Source organism: Aspergillus costaricaensis, assembly GCF_003184835.1.
Source record: "Aspergillus costaricaensis CBS 115574 unplaced genomic scaffold BO79scaffold_3, whole genome shotgun sequence".
Classification (NCBI taxonomy): domain Eukaryota; kingdom Fungi; phylum Ascomycota; class Eurotiomycetes; order Eurotiales; family Aspergillaceae; genus Aspergillus; species Aspergillus costaricensis.
The window spans coordinates 214,074-233,210 of NW_020291803.1; the positions used below are offsets into that span (position 1 = coordinate 214,074).

Here is a 19,137-nt window from a genome sequence, read left to right on the forward strand (position 1 = left end):
GATTGATGGTTGCTTGATTTACCTCTGAATGAGGGCATTCAACTGCTAGATACTGTTAAACTGAGAACCTGCTGATTTTATACGCATTGCATCAGAGGCAATTGTTCTCATACTGCCAGATTAACCCCGCAGAAGCATTTAAAGTCCGGAGAAATGACAGCATAAAGTGCATTCCACGGAGGATAATTTTCCTTCCACTTGTCATTAGCTGCAGCGGGCTGACATATAGCAAACAAGCAATTCCCGGTGCGATTTCAGATCTGCGGTGTCTATCTGAGATCTATCATACTTCCTGGATGAAGCTTCCGCTGTTCTGGACTGACTCGACTCGACTGGACTTGTGAGCCTCGGCACATCCATCGATCGGGTCCGGAGAGCACACCATCTGGTAGTAGTGCGTGGGGGCACCATGGGGAAGCTGTCTTGCCGAGCTACCTGGGCATTCTCTTAACTTGCCGACGCCCGGGAAAAGGGACATCCAGGAAGCAGAGGAGTCATCTCGCTCCAGAGCTTTCCAGATAGCTAGCTAGGTAGCGAACCAAGCCTTGCCGATCCGGGCACGCAAGGAGGGCCAAGATTATCCGGGGTTGAAGAGCCCAAGGAGAGGCTCAATCATCGACTGCGGGGAGTTAGTCCAGCCAAGCGAGATGGCGCGCCCTGCAAAAGCTCCGGTTTGCGGCGACACGATTCAGAGCGCCATCCATGGATGGACAGACACGCTTGGGAGAGGAGGGAAGGTATTGGCAGCGGGACCTTCTGTGGTCGCTTTTCCACGGAGAACAAACAAACAGCCAGAATGGATGAAAAGATGAGGGGAAAACTGAAGGGGATCGCGTTATCTTGCTGGGTTGTTGACAGCGCAGGTGACTCGAGGGATGCCGAGTGCTACCTCACTATCTTACTGTAAGATATCGCGTAATATTCAAGGAAATCAATCCATCCGCGTCTCTCTCTGTCTCTCTCTGTTCGGGAGGGTGGAGTGGGGACCTCCCGACCTGTCCAGTCCAGTCTGGTTGAAGGGTCACGGTGAGAGTGGATGTATTTTCCCAGCTGGACGAGCACTCTGACAATGGATGTCTTGCTCAGCTGAGATGTTGAAATCTCCATGTTAAATACAAGAGTCGCGCGAGTGGTATTATTTTAATTATTCCTCTTTCGAGAGGGGAAATAATCCCGCCGAGGAGAATTGATTATTATTAGAGATAGAGAATGATAGTAGTATAATCGGTATCTATCCACTACTGTCAAGTCTGGTGTGTCTGCAGCTCAGCTGTTATGTACCTGCCTTCTTGGTCCAGATAGGATTAGCACAAAAACAACAACAACAACAACAACCTTGGGGGGGAATTGTTTGATGTACCCGGAAGTACCATCTTACGTACCTCCAGGGGAAAGGGTACCGGTATGTACTCCGTACCGGTGGGCCGCACTACTGGTCCTCCCCGGTACCAACCAGTTACTAGTGAGGTATTTTACTTGGTGACCAACGCCAATCACAGCTCCTAAAGCAAATGCAGGTTTAGGCATATACCGCTAGCCCCGAACGGAGTTAGGCCGATGTCGCGGGAGAGAAAACTAAACTAGGAGGGTGGTTCCAGTTCGGGTGCGCTAACCACTAAGGTCAGCCCTCCCAATGAGTCCCAAGTCCCAACTCCTCCCTAAGCTTGGGTCAAGGTCCAGGACCAGGACCGTGAGCGGGCTAGCCTTGGGACTAATCGTTAGTTCAATATGCGGAAGTCGGGAATTCCGCAGATAGTATCACGGGGGGTCAAGATTGGACACGGTCGACTAGGTTCCGGTAAGGCCTAACGTAATAAGAATGGCTTGGGTCCGGCGCCGACGCTGCCAGCCAGCCCTTCAAGCCTCATCAGTCATCCTGGTAGCCTGTAATCATTATGCTCTCTGGCTTTTCTCTGTGTTCGAGCGGGCGTAGAACATGCATGGAACATGTAATCTGTGAGCTCGTGATCGCGTATGTTTACGAGAAGACAGGGGGCCAAAAATAAAAAATGATCGAAATCTAGGAAAAAAAAAAAAAAAAAAAAAAAAAAAAAAGAAAACATGGGTTTATCTCTGCAGTAGCCGTTCTGCTAACCAATATACACCAGTGAGTAAAGTAGAGCCCGGGAGATCCTGGTTAAAGTCGGCGAGGGGGTCGCAAAGGTGGCCCATCCTCTTTTTCTCCCTATCCTGAACCAGGCAGGGGTGTGGTCTTGGCGGTCCGCAACTTCGGAACTATAGGTAGTATTTATCGCATATTAAAACGCTCGCTCGTCATGAATAATAAGACTGACACGTTGTACTCCGTCTTTCGCGATAAGTGGAATTTGGCCTACGGAGGAACTCGGCCTATTGATTCGTTCCGCACTCGCTGACCAAATATGGAGACGCGATTACATAAGGAAACCCTGGGGGGGGGGGGGGGGGGGAAGAGTTTGTTGTGTCTTGTGTCTGTCTGTGACTCTGTGTCTCTGTCTGTCTGTCAGTCACCAAAAGAGTCAGTTGGCCCGAAAGGTGGGCTTGCGGCCGACGATTATCGTCGAGCTCCCCCCCGTTAGAAACAACTTGAGTCATTGTTCTTGGAGCTTGGGCCTTATCGTTAACACTAGGGAAGGTAGCTACCTAGTAGTGTAGCCGATATTAGTTGGGGAAGCATCGGCGGCGTAGACAGACAGTCTGATCTTCCGTTGTGGGCCGGTGGGAGGAAAAAGAGAATCTAAGAGCGAGGCCCAGAAGAGGTTCAGATGCGCAAGTCCGACTACCGGACGGAGCGCGGAGTCCTCCGTTCCATCATGCTCTGCAAATTCCCTATTGGTATGGCGGCGCCGAAAATCTCATATGGTCAATCGGTCAGGACGCAATCTCGTTAATCGCGCGATATGCCGTCTTGATCTCGTCCGTTCCCCCCCCTAAAATCGCAGCAGCGCAGCAGGCACAAGGTTTTCGCTACCAGAGAGTCGTCACGGTCAATCATCAGGCACGGATTGGCGTACCGATTTCCGACCTGCGACTAAAAGTGTCCCCATCATCTTAAAGGTGCCTTAGTCTACCGACTTAATCAAAGTCCTAAAGCGCCGTGAGAAATTGCTGATCTCCCCATTGGCTCCCTTCGAGAGATTTCCCTGCCATTCTTTTTTGGATTTTGAGTTTGTTGGAGATGGGGCGACGTCGGTCGCTTTCCTGATTTTCGTCTAATTCACTTACAACAAATAACCATATCCATGGCTCCATCTTTTGCTCCACAACAACAAAGGACGGAGGGGTGAGCCGCAGAGCCGTGGTGGGAATCATATCCCCAATGCAGTCAAGAACGGGAGTGTCTGCTCCATACGGTGTCCAAAGACAGGTCCACGGTAGGTATCAATGCCAGTACCGAGCGTTACCATCTCTCCGATACGCCTTCCAGTGGGAGTCGCAGTAGGGGATTAAGGAATAAGGATAGTAAGTAAGTAGTACTCACCACCGGGGGATGTGGTGTGCCACTAAGGGCAGTTCCTCGGCAAAATAAGGTGAGCTGAGCTGAGTGATTTCGCAATACCTGTAGATGATAATTTAGCGGCCAATCTTCTTTATCCAACCTGGGATAATTAAACCAGCCATCGCATATATTTCATCGATGGCGCGAGAGGGTTTTCACTTACACAACACATCCCCGAGACGAAGATGATTTGCAGAAAGGGGATTGGCTACGGAGTACGGAGTAGCCGTTCCGCATTATATTCGAAGGTGACTGCGACTTCGATCTGTAGGCTCAAGAACGTTGAAGAGGCAAAAAGGGAAGAAAAGAAACAGAGAGCAAAAAGAAACGAAAGAGGAGGCGCGTATTGCCTTCACACACTCTCTCTCCTCACCTTCCTAATTGACTCCATTGCCTCTTTTCTTTCCTCTCTAGGATTCAATCTATTACTTTGAAGATAGAATTGTAGTCTCGCCCGTCTCCTGAGCAGACGCCACTTGAGCCATGGTCAAAACATTCCAACTAAAACGCGCTGCCAGCTAGCCAGCTACAACACTATGCGCACGTGGAGCAGGTTAACACCTGAGATCACACCAAAATAGCTTGGTCACGGACGTGACATTTAACAGCGGAGCTATCCGCATAAGGCAAACCACTCAGCCCGTGAAGCCCATTAATCTACGACTTAGCGACAATGCCATACATGTGTGGATAAAAGTCTTGCATATGCCACATATTGAAGGAGATACCGGACTCAGTAATTCCTCAATTGCATGTCACGTCGAAGCGAGCAAAAAAGAAACGGTATGGGAAGAAAGAAGAAAGAGAAAAAAAAAAAAAAAAGAAAGGAGAAAAAAAAGACGCACGCCTACATCATTTTTCCGTCAACAATTGGTGAATTACTACCCCTTTCATGTGCATAAGTTAGGCTTCCCCGATGGGGAACAATAATAATTGATCGTTTGGGATTGATCCAGCTTCCTGTGTTGTCAAGGTGGATCCCGACCATTACTGGTTCGATACACATGCAATACATGCTCCTACTCCGAATATTTTACTTGCCCGTCATCTGGGTACCTCCTCGGAGGGGAAGAAAGCAGAAGATATTGGTCGAGGACAGATGCATTGTGCATTCAATTCCAAGTTATCCATTGTGGCGCGGATAACCTGATGAAGCGAGCAGGATATCCTGGTATAATATTGTCGATTATGGGTGGTCACTGCTCCCTTGGAGGAAGGTCCATTCATTGTTTATCAGCTTCTCCAAGCACAGCTGTGGAGGCGGACTCCGTACCAGTAATACTTAGAAAAGCAAAAAGTCCCGATCGACGCCCATCGCCCAAGTCTTAACCCATAACTAATCGGCCGCCGTCCCAAATTGTACTAAGGCGTTGACTGCGGCCTCTACTAAGGCCTTGGCTATTGTGAATCGCTGGTAGTATTACCCCATACATCCGGGGATGGCAGGCTTGATTCCGCTCTCGGATGAGACTCTGGACGTCGCGTTCCAGCTTCTGGAGGCGTGAATGTGAAAGCCAGCAGGGTGCAGTGGCTTCGCTAAAAGGACAAGAAGTGACATTTGCATCGGGTTGATCATTGCTCCAATTGAATGCTCGCTAAGTCATCATATCAAATTCAGCAGAGCCAATCACGACTTTTCTTCCAGAGTCCTCCGAGATGACTTGATGTTGTTACTCTGGAGGTATGGTTGGATGGATGTAATGGTATAATACTCATTATGAAACTGATACCAAATGTTATTATTGATTCCTGCGATCCACCCGCGACGCACATCGCATGATGGTTGCCTTGTGACCAGCTGATTTTCGCAGGCACCTTTCTCTATGGTGATCGAAGTGTTGAAGTAGTATCTTCCTCCATTATATTCAATGCGAATATCGAGTAAGGTAGGTATTGCCGTGACAGGGCGTGGGCTAATAGTCTAGTAGTAAGTAGTGAACCGTACAAACAAGACCCACGACTAAACCATAGGAATGGCAGCTTGGACTGAGCCCATGATTGAGACACTGGATGGTAGATAGTAGGTAACCACTTAATTGATTATTATGGAGAGTGAGTGAGTAGTAAGTAGTATCATCGGGATGCCTTCACCGGCAGTGGGTGTGTTAGTAGGTTCCGCCTGCGCGGGGTATGAACCAGGCGGAATACCAATCACCACCCGTCCATCTGCCCACCCCAAAACAGTTGTGGGCTGGAGCAGCATCCTTCCGAGATTGGAGCCTTGCATTTTTCTCACGTCCCCCTTCTCCCCTCCCTCACGCCTGGCCTTCCTATCAAGAACTAGCTCACTAGCTCACCCTTTTCTGTATGGCCCTGGTAGGGTTGGTAGAGTAATATTAACCAACGTTGAGCATTGGCTAAGATTGTTGCTACTTCCGGAGTACTAGTGCCGGCATCTCGCTTCTGCATCGGCCGGTTGATTTGGTCGTCTTATCACGTTTTCGATGCATTACCTGCGATGTTCAACCTTGTGCTTGTTCAGGACCGCATGTCTGTGGCGATGAATACGTGCTGGAAGACATGACAGTATTTATAATACTTCGGAATACACTTGCGACTGTCTTGGGGGTAATTTTCCCAGTTTTGAGCCGAGGAATCGCACCCCTAGATGCAACCATACGTACGATCATAATAATGATCATATTTCTGAACCTGGGTTATATCATTGATTTCTAATTGCCAATGGCCATTAAATCGTGGACAGGAATTACTTGCATCCCTGTAAGCATGTCTCGACTCCGCATATATCATTCGCGAGATATCGTAGTGCTCCTGGAGGGTGGTACCCCTGAAAGACATACCAAGGCATTTAGTAGACACCTACCTACTGGTTCAGTAGTTACTAGCAGCCAGCAAAAGTACATCAGTCAACGGAACGCTCAAGCCGATAATGCTGAATGAACGATCTTGGCTTGTTTCTCTGCTCTTCTGGTCTCTGGCCTTACAACATGCCTGTTCCTACGGGCATCGGAAGATCGTCTAACGCTTTTGATAGCATACTTAAACCATCATCCTTCTTCACGATCTAGTCTTAAGTAACTAGATACCCTTTGGCATATGAATAACATGTTCACTAGCGTTGCCTATACGTCTAAAGGCTGTTTGGCATCGAACCTAATTAGCCTGAAGGTCTGATACCCTCCGTATGTCGATTGGACTGAGACCCTCGTGTTCCCCACTGACGCGTTCCTGACTTGCGCAAAAGATAAGGATTCGACTGGTTACACCATCCTCCTACTTAGATACTAGGCACTTTATACTGCATACATCTGACTGATCCGCTCTACCGTAGTTGCAGGTCTGAAGGGGGCTAAGGAACGCGCAAAATCTCTCGATTTTGGGCTAGGTCGGAGGGCTCATCGGAGACTGGTTCCCAATACAGGGGAGTAAGTACTTTGTACCATTGTTTCTGGGACTGTGAGAGGAAGTCTTCCGATTTGAAGCGACAGAACGGAGTAATATGGAGAAGGAAGCTGGAGTTATCTCAGGTCATGAAGTGACTCCACTGCAAGACGTGCTTGTGATTGGCGAGCCCACGGGCATACTTCGGTTTGTTGTTCTTGTTCTCCCCCTGAAGGTCGGCCGTACCGCAACAGGTGACCGACTTGCAACTCTGCGGATACGGCTGGTAATGTTTTTCGTTTCCCTCTCTCCCTTATTCCCACCAGTAACAGCAGCCAATTCTGCGCCTGTTCCACCCACTTCCCCCCCTCCTCTTCCTCTCCCTCCTATCCCTCCCCTCCTCCTCTTCTTCTTTTCCCACCCCCCTCCACAACTCTACTACTTGACTTTTGCGATCAAGTCACTCATCTTTTTTAATTTATTATAATTCTAATATTATTTCCCTGACCGTGCCAGAAGCTACCATCGCCGGCATCAACCGCCGTCCCCTTACCATTGATATTCTCTTTTTTAATATAAATTGCTGCTATTGTTAGTATCGAGGATTTATAATACATTGGTGATATTGACTTTACCCGCTTACTACCCCATTAAACTCGCGCCACTCATTTCCCCTTTCTTGTCACTTTGGACAGACAGACAGACAGACAAGACAGCCCAGCCCTCTTGTCGAGCCTCCACTATACTTTACTGTACGGACCCTGCACGCGGCCTTCGCTTCCCCCCCGATTTGCGCTACGCCTACTTTCTCACTAGCCTTGAGTCTTTTCGCAGACCGTTCCAAGCCGTTCCTCGGCCACGCCATCCCTAGCCCATCGTCGTTTGGCTCACTAAGGCTCTAAGGTCGAATTACCTACTCCCGCAGCCGGGACGTTGACCAACGATCTTGGTTGGTATCCACGGGCGCATACGCTAGGTTCACGACAGTCTCCCTGCGACCAAACTCGAGACGCGCACCGTCCGTCCCGAATCGCGGGTAGACTATCCAAGCTCTAAACCACTATCATAAGTTACTAGTAGTAGTCTAGTATATCAACATCTTAAATGTTCTAGGTCTGATTATCAACATCAACATCACATCTTCCCACGCAGAAACTTGCGCACTTCATAACGGAACAACTCAAGGTGGGGTTGATAGGTAGGTAGGCAGGAGGTATTTGAAAAAGATAGGAGGATTAGTAGAGGTACAGTTGGAAAAGGGGGTTGTTCAATTCCCAAAATTTCAATCTTTTTTATTTTTTTTTATCTTATTTTTCTTCTTTTCTCTTTTGATTCAATTTTACTTTTTCCTTTTTTTCTCTTTTCTTTTCTTCTTACCATATATTATTTATTCTACTTTTCTTTTTATTTTACTTATTATTATTATTATTATTGAATCCTCCCCCCTTTGGGATTCGCCACAACTGTTGGCGGAGTATTCCGCTCGAGGAAGGCAAGCCAGAAAGGTAAAATAGTAGAGAAAGATAGAAAAAAAAAATAGGACGACAACAACAGGAGAAAAAAGCACCTTCAGACAAGGAAAGCTTAGCCGGGTTACGAAAGAATAACCACAATACTCCGGTCGACAACCCGAACAACTGAGGGGAAGGGGCCAGAGAAAGGCCAACCACCAGCAAAAGGGAAAGACAGAAAGAGGGAATCAGAAGCAATGGGGAAAAAAGATAACTAATTGAAAGAGAAAGCATTACAACGACCACTCTTTTTGAGCCCTGATAATTCATCGAAAAAAGTTGAGTGGGTCAAGCTGTACTTACTGGCTAACGGACCCGTCACCACAAAGCGGCAGCACTCCGCTCCAAGGGCGAAAATAAAGAACCAATTACAATTAATGCTCCGGGAAGCCCCTCCAATAACACCAGCATTACATTACCAATACCGGCCCCCTCCCTTCATGGTGGTTTTCTATTACCTACATGTTACCAATGAGTACCGGCTTCCCCCTACAGTGAGTGCACCACCACCACCACAACATTTTTTTTATCTCTTTTTTTCTTTTTCTTTTTTTGCCTCCAGCTCCCTTTTTTTTTTATTATTTTATTTTATTTCTTTTGTTCTTCCCTACTTTACTTTACAATTTCCTACTCCATAAGGGAGTTGAAAAATTACGGGGCCCACGCGCGCTCCACCGTATCCTCGGATCCCACGAGGTGCTTCTCTCTAACTTGCGTTTTTCCTCCTGCCGAAAAGCCTCTTTGCTGTGTCTGTCCAAAGCCTTTTAGGCCGCGTCCTCTGCCCAGGTCTCTCTTTTTCCGGGTAGTAATCGAACCATTTTTTTCCTCCGTCTTGAATTTAGGGTGACTGTGCTACTTGCGTTGCCACCTAGATCGAGGCATCGCTTTCCTTAGCGCTATCGCGGATTTGACCTGGTGGAATCTTATTTGATTATTACTCGTTTTTGTTCGTCCCGGCCAAAGAGACTATTTTGGCCCTGCCCTGGCTGCTTTCTAAACCCTCACCCCCCCCTCCCCTCCCTTTCCCCTCCAACCCAAAGCTTGCCCGAGCGCAGACAGGACCGTCCCTTTCCATCCTCCCGCGGGTTCCTCGTGCTGTCGTGCGTGCTTACCGCCACCTGCAAGACCATTCTCCGTCACCCTAACAGGCGACTAAGGCAATTAAGCATCACGATCCAGCGCTACTTTTTCCCCCGAAAGACCAAATACCTCGTCTCGGTTTCCCTGGTCCTTATTTGCGATACATTATTTTTTCTTCCCTTTTTATCATTTTCTTTTCTCCATTATACCTACTATTCTTCTTCTTCTTTTCTTGCGACTCTTCTCCGCTCGCGCTCTCTTTCACACTTTGTCAGTGTATTGAAAAAAAAAAGAGAGTCCAGAAATCCATACGCGCCAGATCACGCGTTGGTTCTTTCTTCTCTGTTCCACTTCACTTTCCGTCTTCCTTACAACACAACGCGCCCAATTCAGGACGTGCAGGACCTGGTGTGGAAACTTCCATTAATCACTTCGGTCTTCCATCCTGAATTCACTAAATAGTACGTTCCAACAAGAAGAAAAAAGAAAAAAAAGAAAAAGAGAAGAGGGAGGGAAGAGAAAAGAAAAAAGAAAAGAAGGAAAAGAAGAACGAGGATCTAACCACCCCCATCCTGATCTTCTCTGCTGTTAGAAAGCAATTCTTCCTTCTCCCCTCCCATTCCATCACTACAACATCTCTTTTTCCATTTCTTTCTTGTGAAAATCACCAAGCTCATTGTGTTCTCTCGACGCGTCTGTATAGGCTCGCGTGTTTAGTTTTCTTTCTTTCTTTTTGGAGGATTGTCAGGGATCTCTCAAACCCCCCCCGTTCGCGGCGAAAATTGTATTATATGGACAACAGACCTGCCTCGGAGTACGCGCAGTCAGGTTCGCATTATCCATATCCACCGTCTGCTGCGACCCATTCTGAACTCCCAGTTGCAGACCAGGCTTCTGCTGCTGCCACTGCTCAATACACCCCTCAGACTGAGGTCCGCCCTACTCCTCAGTACACTCCTCAACCCGAGGTCCGCCCCGCCGCCAATATTTCGTCCTCCAACACGCCGCAGTCAGACTACGGTCTGAATCAGCCGCCCGCCGCGCGCTCTCCTGCTTACCACGAGTACATCGGCCGCCCGCCTCAATACCACCACGCGCCCAACACCCAAGCCGGTGGAGCGGCAGGTATGGCTCAAGCAACAAGTCCGTCCATGCACACCCTAAGTGATGGGCAGCACCATGACCATCGCAATCACACGAACCTGAAGTCTGACGCGGCCGTTCCTATAGATCCCTCTATCGCGGCATCCAGCCCCACCTATCCTCCTCCCTACTCTCCCTACCAGCCCCAGGGTCACGATATGGCACAATACCAGGGGCATCCCCCGCCGCCGCCTCAGATGTATACGCGTCCGGAATGGTCGCATGGGTATGGACAACATCAACACGGTCTGCCTGGACCTTATACCACTCCTGCCACAACGGTTGGTCCCGCCTCCCCTGCTGCGACCGCAGGGCCGCGCCCTGGCCAGGTATGTTTTTGATGATTTTGGCGTCTGTTTCCAAGGGCTGCGCACTTGCGTTGGTTTGTTGTCTTGGACGTCCCGCGAGGTGGAGGTCAGGGGGCTTGCTAGCTACGAAGGCTGCCTCGCGGGACGTGGGAAGCGGCGCTCTTTTTCATCTGTTTTTGGCATAAAAAGATCCCAGGCTCATCCACATGCTTTCTCTAGGTATACTCCTTTGTTCCCATCCCTGGCGCGCAGCAGCACAAGCGGCCCCGTCGTCGGTATGAGGAGATCGAGCGGATGTACAAGTGTGGGTGGAACGGATGTGAGAAGGCGTATGGTACGCTGAACCATCTGAACGCCCACGTCACGATGCAGTCCCATGGCGCCAAGCGCACTCCCGAAGGTGAGTTTGTTGGTCGTTCATTTGCGCGTTTTTGCAAGTTGGTCCGCCAGCTCGCATCTGTTGTTTTTGTTGGTCGCGAAACTCTGGATGGGGCTAGTGCGGGTGGCACGCGCTAGTCGTGTTACACTACCTTAGCGCCGCGGATCGCAGTAGCGTGACAAGCCGGTGCGGAGGTTAAGCGTCTTCGACGACTCAGTAGCTCCTGTCTATCGCTCCTGACTTGTTCCGACCATCGGCTCGTGCTGCTTCCTGTCCCATCCCCACCATGACTCTCAAACACCCACACTGCCCCCTTCCCAACACATATTCCTTTCTGCTGCCTATATGTTGCATCTCATCATGCTAACTGATCCAATGTACAGAGTTCAAGGAGATCCGCAAAGAGTGGAAGGCTCGGAAGAAGGAGGAAGAGGCCCAGCGCAAGGCTGCTGAGGAGCGCGAGCGTGCTGCCGCTGCTCAAGCTGCCCAGGCCAACCAGGTCGACGCACCCAACCCGGCGGATCCCGCCCAGGCTGGACAACCACCTGCCTACCCTGGTGGTGTTCGTCCTCAATTACCTCCCATTGGATATCAACCTGCCGACGGTCAGGTACCGGGGCAGTACGGAGCTGGAGCCGGAGGTATGGTGTATCAGGGCAATGGGCAGATGGCATACCCGCCAAACTACCCTCATTCCCCTTATGGACAGACCGGTCAAGTGTACCAGCCACGTAAGTAGTCAGTCCTTTGTTATGTTTGCCTTCTCGGCACCGGGTCATGAGCAAGTCTCGCACGCGACATGAAAGAAACCACCCCCACACAAAAGAAAGAAAAGAAGAAACAAAAAGGGACACACGACCACCATACCCGGCTGCAAGAGCTCAAGAAAGGTTGAGAAGGAGGTCTTTGGATCTATTGCTATAAGGTCTGTAGCTGATCGATGACGGCTTCGCAGAAAACCAATCGACCAGCTACCCGCAATAGATGCCCAGCTTCCCTTACTTCTTTCAGGTTGCATGTTCTAATACAATATCTCCTAATCCCGTATCGCCATCCCCGGATCTAATTCTCTAAGTTCCTGCGCACATGATACCAATTTTTGGCCTTGATTGCTCCAGTCAAAAGAGTGGCCTTGCGACTTACACTTTGTCCCAGTTATGTTTTTTTGAATTAGATCGCATGGGGAAAAAAGGATAATCGAGGGGGGTTGTTGTCTTTTCTTTTTCTTTTCTTCCCTACGCCATTCCCGGCCAAGGGATTACGACTTGGGATATCTGGCGGGACCGTCTGCATTAACTAGCTTTTCTACCATTTCCTGTGAATTATGCGGCAACTGTTTTTACTAAACGTTCCCCTGTGTTGTATGTGGCTTACTGCTATGATTCTTGTGATCTTCCTCTTTTGTGATTCCTATTCACTCTGTCCGCGTCCTTTTCCACTTTTGCTGATGTGTTCCGACCAAATTATGTTACCCTGGGTTTTTGGTCCCCGAAATTGTGCAATATTCTTGTCCATGTTCTTTTGCTCTGCAGACCGGTCCGGGTCTGTGGTCTGGTGGCGGAAGTCTTCGGATTCTGATGCACATGGTTCTTTTCCTTTCTCCCGCCCTCTATCTTCGAGTGGATCACCTGGGAGGCTGCGAGATTGATTGGAAGGCGAACGCCGCCGGTCTCGTGGCTGCAGGTGGGAAGATAGTGGGTAAATTACTTCGAGTGAAATGACAATGGTTCGACTGTTCTGTGGATACTTTGTTGTATGCAACTACGCCTGCAATTCGACCGAATCGGGGGTACCGCAAGGTGCCGGCGTGGACGGAGAAGAAGGGCGCATAGCTCCATGCCCCTGCATGATGGAGGAAACTATTCTTGTAATTCCCGGGAAACGTGGGCATTGCTTCGACGGCCGGACAATCTGCAATGCAGATCGTGCATTAGCGGTTCTGACTCTGCAGAGGGTTTCGGGGGCCTCTTTCTGTATATTGACTCGCATGTGGTAGATCTTTCTGGGATGAATAGCAATCCGTTAACTCTAATCGACGAGCGTGCATCCCGCACGGTGGCAATAAGCCGACTAGTGGAATGACTATTGCCGCAGATAGGGACTAACAAAGTCTGCGTGGAGGGCTTTTTAGAAATCATGCAATGTCGGTGAGATATAATCAGTAGTATGTCCGTCGATACATTACTCGCTCTAAACTATCAACCTGTGGTGATGGATCAGCAGGGCATGGAACCTTCGACGCATACTTCGGTTGAGATTAAAGTTATCAAAAACATACATACCACGGGGAGGAGGGTAAAGTAGAAAGTAAAGTTGGAGCTATCTATTCTAGGCCTTAGGCGAGATCCGAATAATTTACATACCCTCCTCTTACCTGACAGGGTAAAACAAAGAGAGATAGAGAGGATAACTCTGGTTCTGGTTGAACTAGTCGCGGGCTTCCCCGGCAAGTTTACTAGTGAGTACCAGTATAGTACCTGGTACCTGTAACCCTTCTGGGAGGCTAAGTACTAGGCTGTACCTGAACCCCAGACCAGCTTTAGGTTAGGTTACTAGCCTTGTTGTTGGTTCCTGGCTGCCTTAGCGGCCGTTATTGGGGAGGGTGTGGATGGGGGGAGGGGGGAAAGGGGACGGGGGGCAAAAGGCAGGGACCGGTTAGATACTTGCCCGCTGCATAATAGCCTCCTCCTCTTCTCTTACCCTTCCCCCCTCCTTCATGGGATGCCTAAACTCAGGCCGCTAGGGATCTGAAAATTTCTAGCGGTGTAAGGCTGACCATCCTGTCGGTATCTAGGCTGACTAGCTAGCTTCTGAGCTACGTTGCTAGCTAAGCTAGAGGCGTTGGGTCTAGTCATGGATGCGTGCATACTTTAGTTCCTGCATGTTGCCTGAGGCTTGCGGCGGTTATGCGCAGATTGATGCCTGAGGTTGACAATGTGTTTTTGACTGGCCGGAGCGGAGTTACTTACTAGTTTGAGGGGATAGAGTACACTAACCTTATCGGTTCTAGTGGGCAGATATGCGATACGGCGGAGTTTGCGATTGTTCGGAGGTCGACGCTCACTTTGGGGCTGGTTTTGGTGCTTTGCTTTCTCTATCGCATTCCTCGTTTCTCTTCTTTATTCATTTATGTTATTGGGGAAAGGATTATCTCTCTTTATTTTTATTTTTATTTTTATTTTTTTTTTTTTGAAATTTATCTGCATTCTATCTATTGCCTTTTAGGGTTGTTTCACCAAGCCGTTGCCTCTCCCTCCAGAATTCTCTTCGCCGACCTCCGAGTTTCCTACCGTCTACGCGCTTCACGCTCCCACGATATCTAGTGGCAAACGGGTTGGAATACACCTCTTGCCTTGCCTATCCCTCCTATCAAGACATACAGATTCTATACTACGAACCGAACAGCGTGTCCTTCGTTCCTCGCCTTAGATGCTTCGTTGCGGCAATGCCACCGCTCTCCGGTCCGGAAGCGTGGCAATGAAACCACTTCTCCGCACACAATGGCTCCGAACTACTCCGAGTCGATCTTTCTTTCACATCGCGAACTCTGGATCTCGTATAGGGACACCATTGAGACACTCTGCGCAGATTGGGAGCCTGCAGGCGAGGCGGATGCACGGGGCTGTGGCCGCGGAGGGCTCACCCGCCAGTTCCTCGCGGGAGGAGACTGCACCTCGTGAGAAGGAAGAGGAACACGAAGCAAGAGAGACTCGGCCTGCAGACTCTCATGGGAAACGAAAGTCATTCGAGCCCAGTTCCACCACAGACGAAAACGAAGTGCTTGATAAACGGACGCTACTGCGGCGGCTTGTTCGGAGGGAATGGGTGCCGCAGAGGTACCTCGTTCCTCGCACCGTGTTGAATGCAGAGTTGAAATGGTTGCGTGACCCTCATGCGCTGGCTGAGCGCGTCCGGCGTTGTCTGGCAGACGGACACCTGGCGCTTGGTCTGAAGCTCATTCAAGTGGCCCATCAAAAACGGTTCAAAGCCATTCCGGCTTTTAATCGGTTGTTGGAGTATCTCATGCGTGAGAAGGAGCCGGAGCTTGCCTTCAGAGCTTGGAATGATGTATGTTCCTTTTTCTCCCTTCTCCGTGATCTTATTAATTATTGTTATTGTTCCGTGGCTGACCATATGCTCGTTTGGACTTATAACAGATGAAAAAGCGAGGTATGGAACTGAACTCGAGATCTTACACTATCTTCCTGAACGGGCTCAGCCAGAACTTCGACATCAGAGGCTTCAAGCCGGTGAAATTGGCCTCTAAGATCTACATGTCGCTCTACGCCGAGGGTTCCCACGTCGAACCCCATATTATTCACGCCAATGCAATGCTCAAGGTCTGCTGGTGGCATCGAGATATGGAGGTTTTATGGGAGGTTGCTGGTGCACTGCCGGAGTCCGGCAAACTAGCTCCGGATTTAATGACCTATACCACATTGTTAGGGGCTGTCGCAGGCAGTACGAGGGCCGCAACATCGGAGTTGTATAAGGGAAACATCAAGACGGCGGAAAGAAAACAGGTGGAAGTTGAGCCGCTTCTGCAAAGGAGAGCTCAGGGTATCCAGGAAGCCAAACGGGTCTGGGCCGACATCGTTTATCAATGGAAGAAGGGCCAGGTGCCCATGGACAACTATCTGGCTCACGCCATGGCCCACATGTTGCAGGAGAATTCCAGCTGTGACCACGATGTCTGGTGCGTGTTCGCATTGTACAATCAAACTGCCGGTATTCCGATTTTCGCGGAAGAGCCCCCGAAGGAAAGGATAGAGTCAACTCCGGAAAACAAGCGAGTATCTTCTCCGCACAATGATGCGGATTTGGAAGACGATATCCCTTTCGTCGACGAGGGAGACAGATTACACGATACCGAACCCGAGGAGATCGAGGATGTGGAGGCCGAGGAGAATTTCGATCATCTTTTTGACCCCGTTGTTGGCACGGTGAAACCGCCTGCGAAGACAAGGCTCTCGATGTGGGATGAAGCAACTCTTCCGCGGTATATTGAGGTGGGAAACAGGGAACTGACCATGCTTCTCAAAGCCTGCCTGTCGATAACTCAAGGTACAGCTGCCGCAAAGGAATACTGGCGGTACCTTACGCAAGGAGATGAGCCCAAGGTCGTACCTGACGCGGTTAGCTACCACGCGTACCTACGCATCCTCCGTGCTGCACGGGCTAGTCGTGAATCCGTGGAGGTGGTACGCAACATGACTAGAGACCCCACCGGACCTACAGAAGGAAAGACTTTCCGCATATCCATGGCCTCATGTACTCGGGACCGCAGGAACCCCAACGTGTTCAGACACGCCAACGAGCTTCTGGATCTCATGGCCAACGGCACCGCGCTTCCCGATGCTCGGTCAATAACCCAATATCTCGACCTGGTCCATTCACTGGGGGATAGTCCGGATCTGCTGATGTCCCTCGCTGGCCTTGAATCGGGGGCAGACGCTAAATCAAACAACCTCACCGCTCTGGGAGTGAAGCTGAAGGCCAGCCTTATCACTTCTGCCGCAGAGCGTCTCTGTCCACTGGTTCGGGACCTCGATGAAGCCGTGTCCAGTGAGCTGTTGGGAGAAAAGTCTCGACAGTCCTACCTGGCCCGGATAGCCAAGACCAACCCGTCAGCCGCGATCAGAGGAGAAGATGCCCTTAAGGCGCTTACCATGACACGAAGATTATTCGACTCGGTTAAGGATGTTAAGCAACATGTTTCCGCGGAGACCTTTAAGGAGGTGCAGCGCCACGCCGAGATTCTGAAGAAATACTCTGACAAGAGCATTATCCCGAAGTTCCGGAACACTCTGGTTGGAGCAACGGCGGAGCAGATGAACAGACTCGCCGAGCGAGAAGTCCCAAGCGCCTGAGTTCCACCTCATTGATTCAGTCCTATCTATCTGCCGAGGGCCATCCGGATTCTTCTGCTTCATCCAAGTGGATCTAACTAATTTGGTCTCCACTCTATTCAGTACAAATTATAGCATAATCGGGCGTTATAGAAAAGTCGATGTATCATAGCTAGCACATGATGAGGGGGATGAAGGGCATATTGTATAATACTCTTGAAATATGAACATAGTACTCAACTATCTCTGGCATATATTCCTCCAAAACAATTTCATTGTTCAGTTATAGATGTGTCGATCGACAGTTAATTGATGTTTCAGATGGGCTCTTCCGCCTGCCGGATTCAGCCCGTGCTTGCGTACGTAAGGAATGCCACTCTAGCCTCTCCGACACGGGCTGCTCTGCCTCGTGCCAGCCCAGCTTTCCCCAAACCCGAAGTTCCAGCTTGCTGCATTGCTACGTTCTGTTACCTTGTCTCGCTTTGCGATTACTATCCTATTCTCTGGGTACAGCCGGTCTGTCCAGCCCAGTGCAACCCACTAAGCAATCCACGTCAGCCGGAGCGGGCAATGTCCCAGTGACCTACCACAACTAAACTAACTACAACTACTTCCGCGACACCCCAAACCCAACCAGAGGTACAAACACCATGGCCAGCGTACAACCACACTACACCCACGGGGACATTCGCGACGATGAATCCATCCTCGATGACGATGTGATTGAAGCTGATGATGGTGAGTGAACCACTACCGACCTAGCTACCTAGCTGCCTTCTTCCCTTTGTTTCCGATCCATCCACCCCATGTACCTATACATATATCCTCACTAACATATTGTGTCTCAAACTTCAGCCATCGAAGCCGACGACCCCCTCCACGACACCTCTGACACCGCCCCTCTCCGCGGAAACATCCAACCCGAAGCCTCGAGCTCCGCCCGCGGCGGCGGAAGCAACTTCTCCAGCAATTACCTGACGTCCACGATTGGCGGCGAAGACCGCCGCGCGACACAGAGCACCATTGACGAGACGGTATGGGAGACGCTGTCGCGCGACTTGCGGGCCGTCTGGGAGAAGATGCGCCAGGTGTTGTGGCCTAAGTACCTCATTGGGGGCATGTTGCAGCGCGGCGGGGGTGGGATTGGTGCCGCGGAGAGAGGTGAGGCTACGGGCTTTGGGGGTGGGCTGAGGAACATGGTAGGACGCTGGCCGGATGCCGATGTTGTGTTGCAGGGTGGGATGAGTGAGGGGTTGAGGGATTGGGATCTTTGGTGGGTTGATTCTTTTACTCTCTGTTTACTTGGGGAGGCAATGTGTGCTAACAAGTGATGGTTCTAGGGGTCCTCTGATCTTCTGCCTCCTGCTGAGTATGTTTCTGTCGATGCGCGCCAAGGATGAGCAGTCGTCGCTGGTGTTCTCGGGCGTTTTCTCCATCGTGTGGATTGGGGAGGCGGTCGTGACGTTGCAGATTAAGTTGCTTGGTGGAAATATGTATGTTCTTCTTTCCCCATATTGGTTGGATGAAGGTCAATTGCTAATGTTTTTTCCTTCCTTCGATAGCTCATTCTTCCAGTCGGTTTGTATCATCGGATACACGCTCTTCCCTCTGGTTATTGCCTCTCTGCTCAGTGCCTTTGGCCTCCCGACTATTGCGCGCATACCGGTGTATCTTGTCCTGATTGCGTGGTCGCTGGCGGCGGGCGTGAGTATCCTGGGTGGATCGGGCGTGTTGCGCAACCGGGTCGGCATTGCGGTATACCCGCTGTTTGTGTTTTATATTGCGATCGGGTGTCTCTGCTTTATCAGTTAGGGTGGACGAGGAGGAGGAGATGATGATGTCGTAGGCATGGTGTCGGTGGGACGATGTGAAGATGAAGATGAGGATGAAGACGGAGGAGACAGTCAGTCAGTCAGCGTGGATTTCTGTGTTGTATCAATTCCGGATGATTTCCCATTTGCGTTTTGTATGTTCAGATCGAATAGAACCCTGTTCCAATATCCCCTATAGTAGATAGATAGTAGCTGCGGGGTGGAGAGCGAGCGGT

General features: G+C 50.0%; 3 protein-coding genes across 3 annotated transcripts; all 3 read left to right on the plus strand.

The window, feature by feature from the left end:
• Nucleotides 1-10,202: 10,202 nt before the first annotated feature.
• On the plus strand, nucleotides 10,203-11,980 carry BO79DRAFT_137480 (putative C2H2 transcription factor (Con7); the record flags this gene model as incomplete). Its single annotated transcript, XM_025678121.1, has 3 exons — nucleotides 10,203-10,883; nucleotides 11,082-11,262; nucleotides 11,625-11,980. The coding sequence occupies 3 exons, from the start codon at nucleotides 10,203-10,205 to the stop codon at nucleotides 11,978-11,980; spliced, it is 1,218 nt and encodes a 405-aa protein (XP_025543806.1).
• Nucleotides 11,981-14,485: 2,505 nt separating this feature from the next.
• Nucleotides 14,486-17,277, plus strand: BO79DRAFT_242587 (pentatricopeptide repeat-containing protein). Its single transcript, XM_025685221.1, has 2 exons — nucleotides 14,486-15,309; nucleotides 15,399-17,277. Exons 1-2 carry the CDS (start codon nucleotides 14,671-14,673, stop codon nucleotides 17,109-17,111), a joined length of 2,352 nt encoding a protein of 783 aa, XP_025543807.1. The 5' UTR covers nucleotides 14,486-14,670; the 3' UTR covers nucleotides 17,112-17,277.
• A 247-nt stretch (nucleotides 17,278-17,524) lies between these two features.
• On the plus strand, nucleotides 17,525-19,075 carry BO79DRAFT_187050 (Yip1 domain protein). Its single transcript, XM_025680518.1, has 4 exons — nucleotides 17,525-17,828; nucleotides 17,946-18,363; nucleotides 18,431-18,583; nucleotides 18,653-19,075. The coding sequence occupies exons 1-4, from the start codon at nucleotides 17,741-17,743 to the stop codon at nucleotides 18,900-18,902; spliced, it is 909 nt and encodes a 302-aa protein (XP_025543808.1). The 5' UTR covers nucleotides 17,525-17,740; the 3' UTR covers nucleotides 18,903-19,075.
• The last annotated feature ends 62 nt before the right edge of the window (nucleotides 19,076-19,137 follow it).